This window comes from Bombina bombina, chromosome 12 (genome assembly GCF_027579735.1).
Source record: "Bombina bombina isolate aBomBom1 chromosome 12, aBomBom1.pri, whole genome shotgun sequence".
Taxonomy (NCBI): Eukaryota; Metazoa; Chordata; class Amphibia; order Anura; family Bombinatoridae; genus Bombina; species Bombina bombina.
In genome coordinates, this window is record NC_069510.1 from 6,284,100 (window position 1) to 6,298,547 (window position 14,448).

The window sequence follows — 14,448 nt, forward strand, 5'->3', positions numbered from 1 at the left end:
GATCTGATGGATGGCAATTACTGTAATACTGGTGAGATATGGCTGATCTGCTGGATGGCAATTACTGTAATACTGATAGGATATGGCTGATCTGATGGATGGCAATTACTGTAATACTGGTAGGATATGGCTGATCTGATGGATGGCAATTACTGTAATACTGGTAGGATATGGCTGATCTGATGGATGGCAATTACTGTAATACTGGTGAGATATGGCTGATCTGCTGGATGGCAATTACTGTAATACTGATAGGATATGGCTGATCTGATGGATGGCAATTACTGTAATACTGGTAGGATATGGCTGATCTGATGGATGGCAATTACTGTAATACTGGTAGGATATGGCTGATCTGATGGATGGCAATTACTGTAATACTGGTAGGATATGGCTGATCTGATGGATGGCAATTACTGTAATACTGATAGGATATGGCTGATCTGATGGATGGCAATTACTGTAATACTGGTGGGATATGGCTGATCTGATGGATGGCAATTACTGTAATACTGGTAGGATATGGCTGATCTGATGGATGGCAATTACTGTAATACTGATAGGATATGGCTGATCTGATGGATGGCAATTACTGTAATACTGGTGGGATATGGCTGATCTGATGGATGGCAATTACTGTAATACTGATAGGATATGGCTGATCTGCTGGATGGCAATTACTGTAATACTGATGGGATATGGCTGATCTGATGGATGGCAATTACTGTAATACTGGTGGGATATGGCTGATCTGCTGGATGGCAATTACTGTAATACTGATAGGATATGGCTGATCTGATGGATGGCAATTACTGTAATACTGGTGAGATATTGCTGATCTGATGGATGGCAATTAATGTAATACTGGTGGGATATGGCTGATCTGCTGGATGGCAATTAATGTAATACTGGTGGGATATGGCTGATCTGATGGATGGCAATTAATGTAATACTGGTGGGATATGGCTGATCTGATGGATGGCAATTAATGTAATACTGGTGGGATATGGCTGATCTGATGGATGGCAATTACTGTAATACTGGTGGGATATGGCCGATCTGCTGGATGGCAACTACTGTAATACTGGTGGGATATGGCTGATCTGATGGATGGCAACTACTGTAATACTGATAGGATATGGCTGATCTGATGGATGGCAACTACTGTAATACTGATAGGATATGGCTGATCTGCTGGATGGCAATTACTGTAATACTGATGGGATATGGCCGATCTGCTGGATGGCAACTACTGTAATACTGGTGGGATATGGCTGATCTGATGGATGGCAACTACTGTAATACTGATAGGATATGGCTGATCTGATGGATGGCAACTACTGTAATACTGATAGGATATGGCTGATCTGCTGGATGGCAATTACTGTAATACTGGTGGGATATGGCTGATCTGATGGATGGCAACTACTGTAATACTGGTGGGATATGGCTGATCTGATGGATGGCAATTACTGTAATACTGATGGGATATGGCTGATCTGCTGGATGGCAATTACTGTAATACTGGTGGGATATGGCTGATCTGATGGATGGCAACTACTGTAATACTGGTGGGATATGGCTGATCTGATGGATGGCAATTACTGTAATACTGATAGGATATGGCTGATCTGATGGATGGCAACTACTGTAATACTGGTGGGATATGGCTGATCTGCTGGATGACAATTACTGTAATACTGGTGGGATATGGCTGATCTGATGGATGGCAATTACTGTAATACTGGTGGGATATGGCTGATCTGATGGATGGCAACTACTGTAATACTGGTGGGATATGGCTGATCTGATGGATGGCAACTACTGTAATACTGGTGGGATATGGCTGATCTGATGGATGGCAACTACTGTAATACTGGTGGGATATGGCTGATCTGATGGATGGCAATTACTGTAATACTGATAGGATATGGCTGATCTGCTGGATGGCAATTACTGTAATACTGATAGGATATGGCTGATCTGATGGATGGCAATTACTGTAATACTGGTGGGATATGGCTGATCTGATGGATGGCAATTACTGTAATACTGGTAGGATATGGCTGATCTGATGGATGGCAATTACTGTAATACTGATAGGATATGGCTGATCTGCTGGATGGCAATTACTGTAATACTGATAGGATATGGCTGATCTGCTGGATGGCAATTACTGTAATACTGGTGGGATATGGCTGATCTGATGGATGGCAACTACTGTAATACTGGTGGGATATGGCTGATCTGATGGATGGCAATTACTGTAATACTGGTGGGATATGGCTGATCTGATGGATGGCAACTACTGTAATACTGGTGGGATATGGCTGATCTGATGGATGGCAATTACTGTAATACTGGTGGGATATGGCTGATCTGATGGATGGCAATTACTGTAATACTGGTAGGATATGGCTGATCTGATGGATGGCAACTACTGTAATACTGGTAGGATATGGCTGATCTGATGGATGGCAACTACTGTAATACTGATAGGATATGGCTGATCTGCTGGATGACAATTACTGTAATACTGATAGGATATGGCTGATCTGATGGATGGCAACTACTGTAATACTGGTGAGATATGGCTGATCTGCTGGATGGCAATTACTGTAATACTGGTGGGATATGGCTGATCTGATGGATGGCAATTACTGTAATACTGGTGGGATATGGCTGATCTGATGGATGGCAATTACTGTAATACTGATAGGATATGGCTGATCTGCTGGATGGCAATTACTGTAATACTGATAGGATATGGCTGATCTGCTGGATGGCAATTACTGTAATACTGGTGGGATATGGCTGATCTGATGGATGGCAACTACTGTAATACTGGTGGGATATGGCTGATCTGATGGATGGCAATTACTGTAATACTGATGGGATATGGCTGATCTGCTGGATGGCAATTACTGTAATACTGGTGGGATATGGCTGATCTGATGGATGGCAATTACTATAATACTGGTGGGATATGGCTGATCTGATGGATGGCAACTACTGTAATACTGGTGGGATATGGCTGATCTGATGGATGGCAATTACTGTAATACTGATGGGATATGGCTGATCTGCTGGATGGCAATTACTGTAATACTGGTGGGATATGGCTGATCTGATGGATGGCAACTACTGTAATACTGGTGGGATATGGCTGATCTGATGGATGGCAACTACTGTAATACTGGTGGGATATGGCTGATCTGATGGATGGCAATTACTGTAATACTGATAGGATATGGCTGATCTGCTGGATGGCAATTACTGTAATACTGGTGGGATATGGCTGATCTGATGGATGGCAACTACTGTAATACTGGTGGGATATGGCTGATCTGATGGATGGCAATTACTGTAATACTGGTGGGATATGGCTGATCTGATGGATGGCAATTACTGTAATACTGGTAGGATATGGCTGATCTGATGGATGGCAATTACTGTAATACTGGTGAGATATGGCTGATCTGCTGGATGGCAATTACTGTAATACTGGTGGGATATGGCTGATCTGCTGGATGGCAATTACTATAATACTGATAGGATATGGCTGATCTGCTGGATGGCAATTACTGTAATACTGATAGGATATGGCTGATCTGCTGGATGGCAATTACTGTAATACTGGTGGGATATGGCTGATCTGATGGATGGCAACTACTGTAATACTGGTGGGATATGGCTGATCTGATGGATGGCAATTACTGTAATACTGGTGGGATATGGCTGATCTGATGGATGGCAACTACTGTAATACTGGTGGGATATGGCTGATCTGATGGATGGCAATTACTGTAATACTGGTGGGATATGGCTGATCTGATGGATGGCAATTACTGTAATACTGGTAGGATATGGCTGATCTGATGGATGGCAACTACTGTAATACTGGTAGGATATGGCTGATCTGATGGATGGCAACTACTGTAATACTGATAGGATATGGCTGATCTGCTGGATGACAATTACTGTAATACTGATAGGATATGGCTGATCTGATGGATGGCAACTACTGTAATACTGGTGAGATATGGCTGATCTGCTGGATGGCAATTACTGTAATACTGGTGGGATATGGCTGATCTGATGGATGACAATTACTGTAATACTGGTGAGATATGGCTGATCTGATGGATGACAATTACTGTAATACTGATGGGATATGGCTGATCTGCTGGATGGCAATTACTGTATTACTGGTGAGATATGGCTGATCTGCTGGATGGCAATTACTATAATACTGATAGGATATGGCTGATCTGCTGGATGGCAATTACTGTAATACTGGTGGGATATGGCTGATCTGATGGATGGCAATTACTGTAATACTGGTGGGATATGGCTGATCTGATGGATGGCAATTACTGTAATACTGGTGGGATATGGCTGATCTGATGGATGGCAATTACTGTAATACTGGTGGGATATGGCTGATCTGATGGATGGCAATTACTGTAATACTGGTGGGATATGGCTGATCTGATGGATGGCAATTACTGTAATACTGGTGGGATATGGCTGATCTGATGGATGGCAACTACTGTAATACTGGTGGGATATGGCTGATCTGCTGGATGGCAATTACTGTAATACTGGTGGGATATGGCTGATCTGATGGATGGCAACTACTGTAATACTGGTGAGATATGGCTGATCTGCTGGATGGCAATTACTATAATACTGGTGGGATATGGCTGATCTGCTGGATGGCAATTACTATAATACTGGTGGGATATGGCTGATCTGCTGGATGGCAATTACTATAATACTGATAGGATATGGCTGATCTGCTGGATAACAATTACTATAATACTGATAGGATATGGCTGATCTGCTGGATGACAATTACTGTAATACTGATAGGATATGGCTGATCTGCTGGATGGCAATTACTATAATACTGGTGGGATATGGCTGATCTGCTGGATGGCAATTACTATAATACTGGTGGGATATGGCTGATCTGCTGGATGGCAATTACTATAATACTGATAGGATATGGCTGATCTGCTGGATAACAATTACTATAATACTGATAGGATATGGCTGATCTGCTGGATGACAATTACTGTAATACTGATAGGATATGGCTGATCTGCTGGATGGCAATTACTATAATACTGGTGGGATATGGCTGATCTGCTGGATGACAATTACTATAATACTGGTGGGATATGGCTGATCTGCTGGATGGCAATTACTATAATACTGATAGGATATGGCTGATCTGCTGGATGGCAATTACTGTAATACTGATAGGATATGGCTGATCTGCTGGATGGCAATTACTGTAATACTGGTGGGATATGGCTGATCTGATGGATGGCAACTACTGTAATACTGGTGGGATATGGCTGATCTGATGGATGGCAACTACTGTAATACTGGTGGGATATGGCTGATCTGCTGGATGACAATTACTATAATACTGGTGGGATATGGCTGATCTGCTGGATGGCAATTACTATAATACTGATAGGATATGGCTGATCTGCTGGATGGCAATTACTGTAATACTGATAGGATATGGCTGATCTGCTGGATGGCAATTACTGTAATACTGATAGGATATGGCTGATCTGCTGGATGGCAATTACTATAATACTGGTGGGATATGGCTGATCTGCTGGATGGCAATTACTATAATACTGATAGGATATGGCTGATCTGCTGGATGGCAATTACTATAATACTGGTGGGATATGGCTGATCTGCTGGATGACAATTACTATAATACTGGTGGGATATGGCTGATCTGCTGGATGGCAATTACTGTAATACTGATAGGATATGGCTGATCTGCTGGATGGCAATTACTATAATACTGGTGGGATATGGCTGATCTGCTGGATGGCAATTACTATAATACTGATAGGATATGGCTGATCTGCTGGATGGCAATTACTATAATACTGGTGGGATATGGCTGATCTGCTGGATGGCAATTACTATAATACTGATAGGATATGGCTGATCTGCTGGATGACAATTACTGTAATACTGGTGGGATATGGCTGATCTGCTGGATGGCAATTACTATAATACTGGTGGGATATGTCTGATCTGCTGGATGGCAATTACTATAATACTGATAGGATATGGCTGATCTGCTGGATGGCAATTACTGTAATACTGGTGGGATATGGCTGATCTGATGGATGGCAATTACTGTAATACTGGTGGGATATGGCTGATCTGATGGATGGCAATTACTGTAATACTGGTGGGATATGGCTGATCTGCTGGATGGCAATTACTATAATACTGATAGGATATGGCTGATCTGCTGGATGGCAATTACTGTAATACTGATAGGATATGGCTGATCTGATGGATGGCAATTACTATAATACTGGTAGGATATGGCTGATCTGATGGATGGCAATTACTATAATACTGGTAGGATATGGCTGATCTGATGGATGGCAATTACTATAATACTGATAGGATATGGCTGATCTGCTGGATGGCAATTACTGTAATACTGGTGGGATATGGCTCATCTGATGGATGGCAATTACTGTAATACTGGTGGGATATGGCTGATCTGAAGGATGGCAATTGCTGGAATTCAGGTGTAATGGCTTTGTGCGTGGGAAATGTATTATAATACTGGTGGGATATGGCTGATCTGCTGGATGGCAATTACTGGAATTCAGGTGGCTTTGTGCGCTGGGAAATTATTAGAATGAAAAATAATTAATATTTAGTTAAAAAAAAGAAGATGGAGGGAAGGAAGACAAACAGTGATGTAAGTTCATCTGAGGGAATTAGGAAAACTACTACTACAAACAGACAGGTAAAGGGGAGAAAATAAACAAAATATAAGAGAGAATTTTTGTTTTTAAGATTTTCTTTTTTATATATATATATACTTTAATTCCACTATTTCATGCCAAGACTATACCAACCTCTGCTGGCTTTAGAATGGAAGCATCTTCCTCTGAGCAGCGTGCCGGGCGGGAGGAGTTAAAAAAAAAAAACAATCTAGCTACGCAACGTGCGTAGAGAGATTGTAATTTAAAGGGTTTTCACTGATGTCCAGCCAGACACTGTAGGGAGTTGCGGTGCGACGGGGGTGACACCATCAGAGGAGATATTTTCCTGCTTGATGGGGTCAAGGACCACTGGTTGGCCACCGCTGTTTTAGATGACCTATCTTGCTGTTATATAATATTATAAACTGGATATAAACATAGTATTACTCTCATTGGTTGTGTAATTTATAGTTTCAGGGGGTACATGACGTAAGCTAATACTACTAGTGAACTTTCAGGATTTGGATATTAATAATATATCTGTGCTGTGCCTGCAAACATCTATGGATGATAGAAAGCACTTGTACACAATATAAACTGCCACATTGGTCTAGAACATGTTTAAATAAAAAATAATCAGTATAAATATATAACAAAAAGGTTAAACACATAGCTGAAGTCAGTTTAGAGCAGTAATGCACTACTGTGAGCTAGCTGGGCACATCTGGTGAGCTAATGACAGGAGGCATATATGTGGAGCCACCAATCAGCTGCTCACAGTAGTGCATTGCTGCTATCTGTCAAGCTGTAGTATTACTGTAGTTAAGTGCTCTGTCAAGCTGTAGTATTACTGTAGTTAAGTGCTCTATCTGTCAAGCTGTAGTATTACTGTAGTTAAGTGCTCTGTCAAGCTGTAGTATTACTGTAGTTAAGTGCTCTATCTGTCAAGCTGTAGTACTACTGTATTTAAGTGCTCTGTCAAGCTGTAGTACTACTGTATTTAAGTGCTCTCTGTCAAGCTGTAGTACTACTGTATTTAAGTGCTCTGTCAAGCTGTAGTACTACTGTAGTTAAGTGCTCTATCTGTCAAGCTGTAGTACTACTGTAGTTAAGTGCTCAGTCAAGCTGTAGTATTACTGTAGTTAAGTGCTCAGTCAAGCTGTAGTATTACTGTAGTTAAGTGCTCTGTCAAGCTGTAGTATTACTGTAGTTAAGTGCTCTGTCAAGCTGTAGTACTACTGTAGTTAAGTGCTGTCTGTCAAGCTGTAGTACTGCTGTAGTTAAGTGCTGTCTGTCAAGCTGTAGTACCGCTGTATTTAAGTGCTCTGTCAAGCTGTAGTACCGCTGTATTTAAGTGCTCTGTCAAGTTGTAGTACTACTGTATTTAAGTGCTCTGTCTGTCAAGCTGTAGTATTACTGTATTTAAGTGCTCTGTCTGTCAAGTTGTAGTACCACTGGATTTTAACAGTTTAACCCTTTTTTCTCCCAAGGGAAAGCTGTTAGACTGAAGCCAGCAACTGTATACGGAGGACTGGACCATTCGCAAGACCTGTAACTGTGTACGACAAGCTATGCACTGACTTGTAAATAGATAATTTATTTTATTAGCACAAATTGTTCTGTGTTTATTTTTTTATTGTGCCAAAATATAACATGATTGTTATGGTTTTATAAAATGAATAAATGTTTTATAGATTTTTTTCAAAATGCATGGTCCTTTATTTATTTCTTTTAGGGGGGGGGGGGGGGGGGGCAGGTTGGAATATTAAGTTCACAAAGCCATGTTGAACATATCCGTATGGGAACACAGAAGAGTGAGAATTAGAATCCAGTTTTTAAAATAAAGAATGTTATGTCTGTAATTGTAATAGAATTCACATAGTAGCAATTGCTAAGAGCTATGTGTTCAAACTCTAGTTAACAAATCGCTTATAGAAAACTGTGAAAAATATGAACATAGGTGACAATTTACCAAAGGTCCATTCAAGATAATTTTAGCTGTAGAATTGTGTGTTTGTAAACAAAATAAGGAAAATCAGGGTTTTCTCCAACATTGGTGTGTCCGGTCCACGGCGTCATCCTTACTTGTGGGATATTCTCTTCCCCAACAGGAAATGGCAAAGAGTCCCAGCAAAGCTGGTCACATGATCCCTCCTAGGCTCCGCCCACCCCAGTCATTCTCTTTGCCGTTGCACAGGCAACATCTCCACGGAGATGGTTAAGAGTTTTTTGGTGTTTAAATGTAGTTTTATTCTTCTATCAAGTGTTTGTTATTTTAAAATAGTGCTGGTATGTACTATTTACTCTGAAACAGAAAAGGATGAAGATTTCTGTTTGTAAGAGGAAGATGATTTTTAGCAGACAGTAACTAAAATCGATTGCTGTTTCCACACAGGACTGTTGAGATGAAGTAACTTCAGTTGGGGGAAACAGTTAGCAGTCTTTTCTGCTTAAGGTATGACTAGCCATATTTCTAACAAGACCATGTAATGCTGGAAGGCTGTCATTTCCCCTCATGGGGACCGGTAAGCCATTTTCTTAGTTAAACATAAAAGAATAAAGGGCTTCAAAAAGGGCTTAAAAACTGGTAGACATTTTTCTGGGCTAAAACAATTGCTTTACTAGGCATATTATGCAGATTCTAACTAATTATTGGTTATTATAATCTTGGGGAACGTTTAGAAAAACGGCAGGCACTGTGTTGGACACCTTTTTCAGATGGGGGCCTTTCTAGTTATAGACAGAGCCTCATTCTGGGACTGTATAGGGGTTAAATGTAAAAACGGCTCCGGTTCCGTTAATTTAAGGGTTAAAGCTCTAAAATTTGGTGTGCAATACTTTTAATGCTTTAAGACACTGTGGTGAAATTTTGGTGAATTTTGAACAATTCCTTCATACTTTTTCACATATTCAGTAATAAAGTGTTTTCAGTTTGAAATTTAAAGTGACAGTAACGGTTTTATTTTAAAACGTTTTTTGTGCTTTGTTGACAAGTTTAAGCCTGTTTAACATGTCTGTACCATCAGATAAGCTATGTTCTATATGTATGAAAGCCAATGTGTCTCCCCATTTAAATTTATGTGATAATTGTGCCATAGTGTCCAAACAAAGTAAGGACAGTAATGCCACAGATAATGATATTGCCCAAGATGATTCCTCAAATGAGGGGAGTAGACATGATACTACATCATCCCCTACTGTGTCTACACCAGTTATGCCCACACAGGAGGCCCCTAGTACATCTAGTGCGCCAATACTTATTACCATGCAACAATTGACGGCTGTAATGGATAACTCCATAGCAAATCTTTTATCCAAAATGCCTACTTATCAGAGAAAGCGCAATTGCTCTGTTTTAAACACTGAAGAGCAAGAGGACGCTGATGATAACTGTTCTGACATACCCTCACACCAATCTGAAGGGGCCATGAGCGAGGTTTTGTCAGATGGAGAAATTTCAGATTCAGGAAAGATTTCTCATCAAGCTGAACCTGATGTTGTGACATTTAAATTTAAATTAGAACATCTCCGCGCACTGCTTAAGGAGGTGTTATCTACTCTGGATGATTGTGACAATTTGGTCATTCCAGAGAAATTATGTAAGATGGACAAGTTCCTAGAGGTTCCGGTGCCCCCCGACACTTTTCCTATACCCAAGCGGGTGGCGGACTTAGTAAATAAAGAGTGGGAAAGGCCCGGCATACCTTTTGTTCCCCCCCCTATATTTAAGAAATTATTTCCTATAGTCGACCCCAGAAAGGACTTATGGCAGACAGTCCCCAAGGTCGAGGGGGCGGTTTCTACTCTAAACAAACGCACTACTATTCCTATCGAAGATAGTTGTGCTTTCAAAGATCCTATGGATAAGAAATTAGAGGGTTTGCTTAAAAAGATTTTTGTACAGCAAGGTTACCTTCTACAACCAATTTCATGCATTGTTCCTGTCACTACGGCAGCGTGTTTCTGGTTCGAGGAACTAGAAAAATCGCTCAGTAAAGAATCTTCGTATGAGGAGGTTATGGACAGAGTTCAAGCACTTAAATTGGCTAACTCTTTTGTTTTAGATGCCGCTTTGCAATTAGCTAGATTAGCGGCGAAAAATTCAGGGTTTGCTGTCGTGGCGCGCAGAGTGCTTTGGCTAAAGTCTTGGTCAGCGGATGTGTCTTCCAAGACAAAATTGCTTAACATTCCTTTCAAAGGTAAAACATTATTTGGACCTGATTTGAAAGAGATTATTTCAGACATCACTGGGGGAAAGGGCCACACCCTCCCACAGGATAGGTCTTTTAAGGCTAATAATAAGCCTAATTTTCGTCCCTTTCGCAGAAACGGACCAGTCTCTAATTCTGTATCCTCTAAGCAAGAGGGTAATACTTCACAACCCAAACCAGCCTGGAAACCAATGCAAGGCTGGAACAAGGGTAAGCAGGCCAAGAAGCCTACCACTGCTACCAAAACAGCATGAAGGGATAGCCCCCGATCCGGGACCGGATCTAGTGGGGGGCAGACTTTCTCTCTTTGCTCAGGCTTGGGCAAGAGATGTTCAGGATCCTTGGGCGCTAGAAATAGTTTCTCAAGGTTATCTCCTGGAATTCAAGGAACTACCCCCAAGGGGAAGGTTCCACAGGTCTCAATTATCTTCAAACCAAATAAAGAGACAGGCATTCTTACATTGTGTAGAAGACCTGTTAAAGATGGGAGTGATACATCCAGTTCCAATAAGAGAACAAGGAATGGGATTTTATTCCAATCTGTTCATAGTTCCCAAAAAAGAGGGAACATTCAGACCAATTTTGGATCTAAAGATCCTAAACAAATTTCTCAGGGTACCATCGTTCAAAATGGAAACTATTTGAACGATCCTACCTACTATCCAGGAAAATCAATTTATGACTACCGTGGATTCAAAGGATGCGTACCTACATATTCCTATCCACAAGGAACATCATCAGTTCCTAAGGTTCGCTTTTCTGGACAAGCATTACCAGTTTGTGGCACTTCCATTTGGATTAGCCACTGCTCCAAGGATTTTCACAAAGGTACTAGGGTCCCTTCTAGCGGTTCTAAGACCAAGGGGCATTGCAGTAGTACCTTACTTGGACGACATCCTGATTCAAGCGTCGTCCCTGTCAAAAGCAAAGGCTCATACGGACATCGTCCTAGCCTTTCTCAGATCTCACGGATGGAAGGTGAACAAAGAAAAAAGTTCTCTGTCCCCGTCAACAAGAGTTCCCTTCTTGGGAACAATAATAGATTCCTTAGAAATGAGGATTTTTCTGACAGAGGTCAGTAAATCAAAACTTCTAAGCTCTTGTCAAGTACTTCATTCTGTTCCTCGTCCTTCCATAGCGCAGTGCATGGAAGTAATAGGATTGATGGTTGCAACAATGGACATAGTTCCTTTTGCACGAATTCATCTAAGACCATTACAACTGTGCATGCTTAGACAGTGGAATGGGGATTATACAGACTTGTCTCCAACGATTCAAGTAGATCAAAAGACCAGAGATTCACTCCGTTGGTGGCTGACCCTGGACAATCTGTCACAGGGAATGAGCTTCCGCAGACCAGAGTGGGTCATTGTCACGACCGACGCCAGCCTAGTGGGCTGGGGCGTGGTCTGGGAATCCCTGAAAGCTCAGGGTCTATGGTCTCGGGAAGAGTCTCTTCTCCCGATAAACATTCTGGAACTGAGAGCGATATTCAATGCTCTCAGAGCTTGGCCTCAACTAGCAAAGGCCAAATTCATAAGGTTTCAGTCAGACAACATGACGACCGTTGCATATATCAATCATCAGGGGGGAACAAGGACTTCCCTGGCGATGAAAGAAGTGACCAAGATAATTCAATGGGCGGAGGATCACTCCTGCCACTTGTCTGCGATCCACATCCCAGGAGTGGAAAATTGGGAAGCAGATTTTCTGAGTCGTCAGACATTCCATCCGGGGGAGTGGGAACTCCATCCGGAAAACTTTGCCCAAATAACTCAATTATGGGGCATTCCAGACATGGATCTGATGGCGTCTCGTCAGAACTTCAAGGTTCCTTGCTACGGGTCCAGATCCAGGGATCCCAAGGCGACCCTAGTAGCACCTTGGACCTTCAACCTAGCTTATGTATTCCCACCATTTCCTCTCATCCCCAGGCTGGTAGCCAGGATCAATCAGGAGAGGGCCTCAGTGATCTTGATAGCTCCTGCGTGGCCACGCAGGACTTGGTATGCAGACCTGGTGAATATGTCATTGGCTCCACCATGGAAGCTACCTTTGAGACAGGACCTTCTTGTTCAGGGTCCATTCGAACATCCGAATCTGGTTTCCCTCCAACTGACGGCTTGGAGATTGAACGCTTGATTTTATCAAAGCGTGGTTTTTCAGATTCTGTAATAGATACTCTGATTCAGGCTAGAAAGCCTGTAACTAGAAAAATTTACCATAAAATATGGAAAAAATATATCTGTTGGTGTGAATCTAAAGGATTCCCATGGAACAAGATAAAAATTCCTAAGATTCTATCCTTTCTACAAGAAGGTTTGGAGAAAGGATTATCTGCAAGTTCTCTGAAGGGACAGATCTCTGCTTTATCTGTTTTACTTCACAAAAGACTGGCAGCTGTGCCAGATGTTCAAGCATTTGTTCAGGCTCTGGTTAGGATCAAGCCTGTTTACAGACCTTTGACTCCTCCCTGGAGTCTAAATCTAGTTCTTTCAGTTCTTCAAGGGGTTCCGTTTGAACCCTTACATTCCGTAGATATTAAGTTATTATCTTGGAAAGTTTTGTTTTTGGTTGCAATTTCTTCTGCTAGAAGAGTTTCAGAGTTATCTGCTCTGCAGTGTTCTCCGCCCTATCTGGTGTTTCATGCAGATAAGGTGGTTTTGCGTACTAAGCCTGGTTTTCTTCCGAAAGTTGTTTCCAACAAAAATATTAACCAGGAGATAGTTGTACCTTCTTTGTGTCCGAATCCAGTTTCAAAGAAGGAACGTTTGTTACACAATTTGGACGTAGTCCGTGCTCTAAAATTCTATTTAGAGGCTACTAAAGATTTCAGACAAACATCTTCCTTGTTTGTTGTTTATTCTGGTAAAAGGAGAGGTCAAAAAGCGACTTCTACCTCTCTTTCCTTTTGGCTTAAAAGCATTATCCGATTGGCTTATGAGACTGCCGGACGGCAGCCTCCTGAAAGAATCACAGCTCACTCCACTAGGGCTGTGGCTTCCACATGGGCCTTCAAGAACGAGGCTTCTATTGACCAGATATGTAAGGCGACTTGGTCTTCACTGCACACTTTTGCCAAATTTTACAAATTTGATACTTTTGCTTCTTCGGAGGCTATTTTTGGGAGAAAGGTTTTGCAAGCCGTGGTGCCTTCCATTTAGGTGACCTGATTTGCTCCCTCCCTTCATCCGTGTCCTAAAGCTTTGGTATTGGTTCCCACAAGTAAGGATGACGCCGTGGACCGGACACACCAATGTTGGAGAAAACAGAATTTATGCTTACCTGATAAATTACTTTCTCCAACGGTGTGTCCGGTCCACGGCCCGCCCTGGTTTTTTAATCAGGTCTGATGAATTATTTTCTCTAACTACAGTCACCACTGTATCATATGGTTTCTCCTATATATATTTCCTCCTGTCCGTCGGTCGAATGACTGGGGTGGGCGGAGCCTAGGAGGGATCATG

At 41.7% G+C, this 14,448-nt stretch overlaps 1 protein-coding gene across 1 annotated transcript in view; it reads left to right on the forward strand.

Annotated features, from left to right (window-relative positions):
• LOC128642597 (centriolin-like) overlaps nucleotides 1–8,477 on the forward strand; it is a 45,316-nt gene extending 36,839 nt beyond the window's left edge. Inside the window, exon 4 of the mRNA XM_053695366.1 lies at nucleotides 8,261–8,477. Within this exon, the coding sequence (XP_053551341.1) occupies nucleotides 8,261–8,278 (18 nt within the window). The 3' untranslated portion in view covers nucleotides 8,279–8,477. The remainder of the gene's footprint in view (nucleotides 1–8,260) is intronic.
• The last annotated feature ends 5,971 nt before the right edge of the window (nucleotides 8,478–14,448 follow it).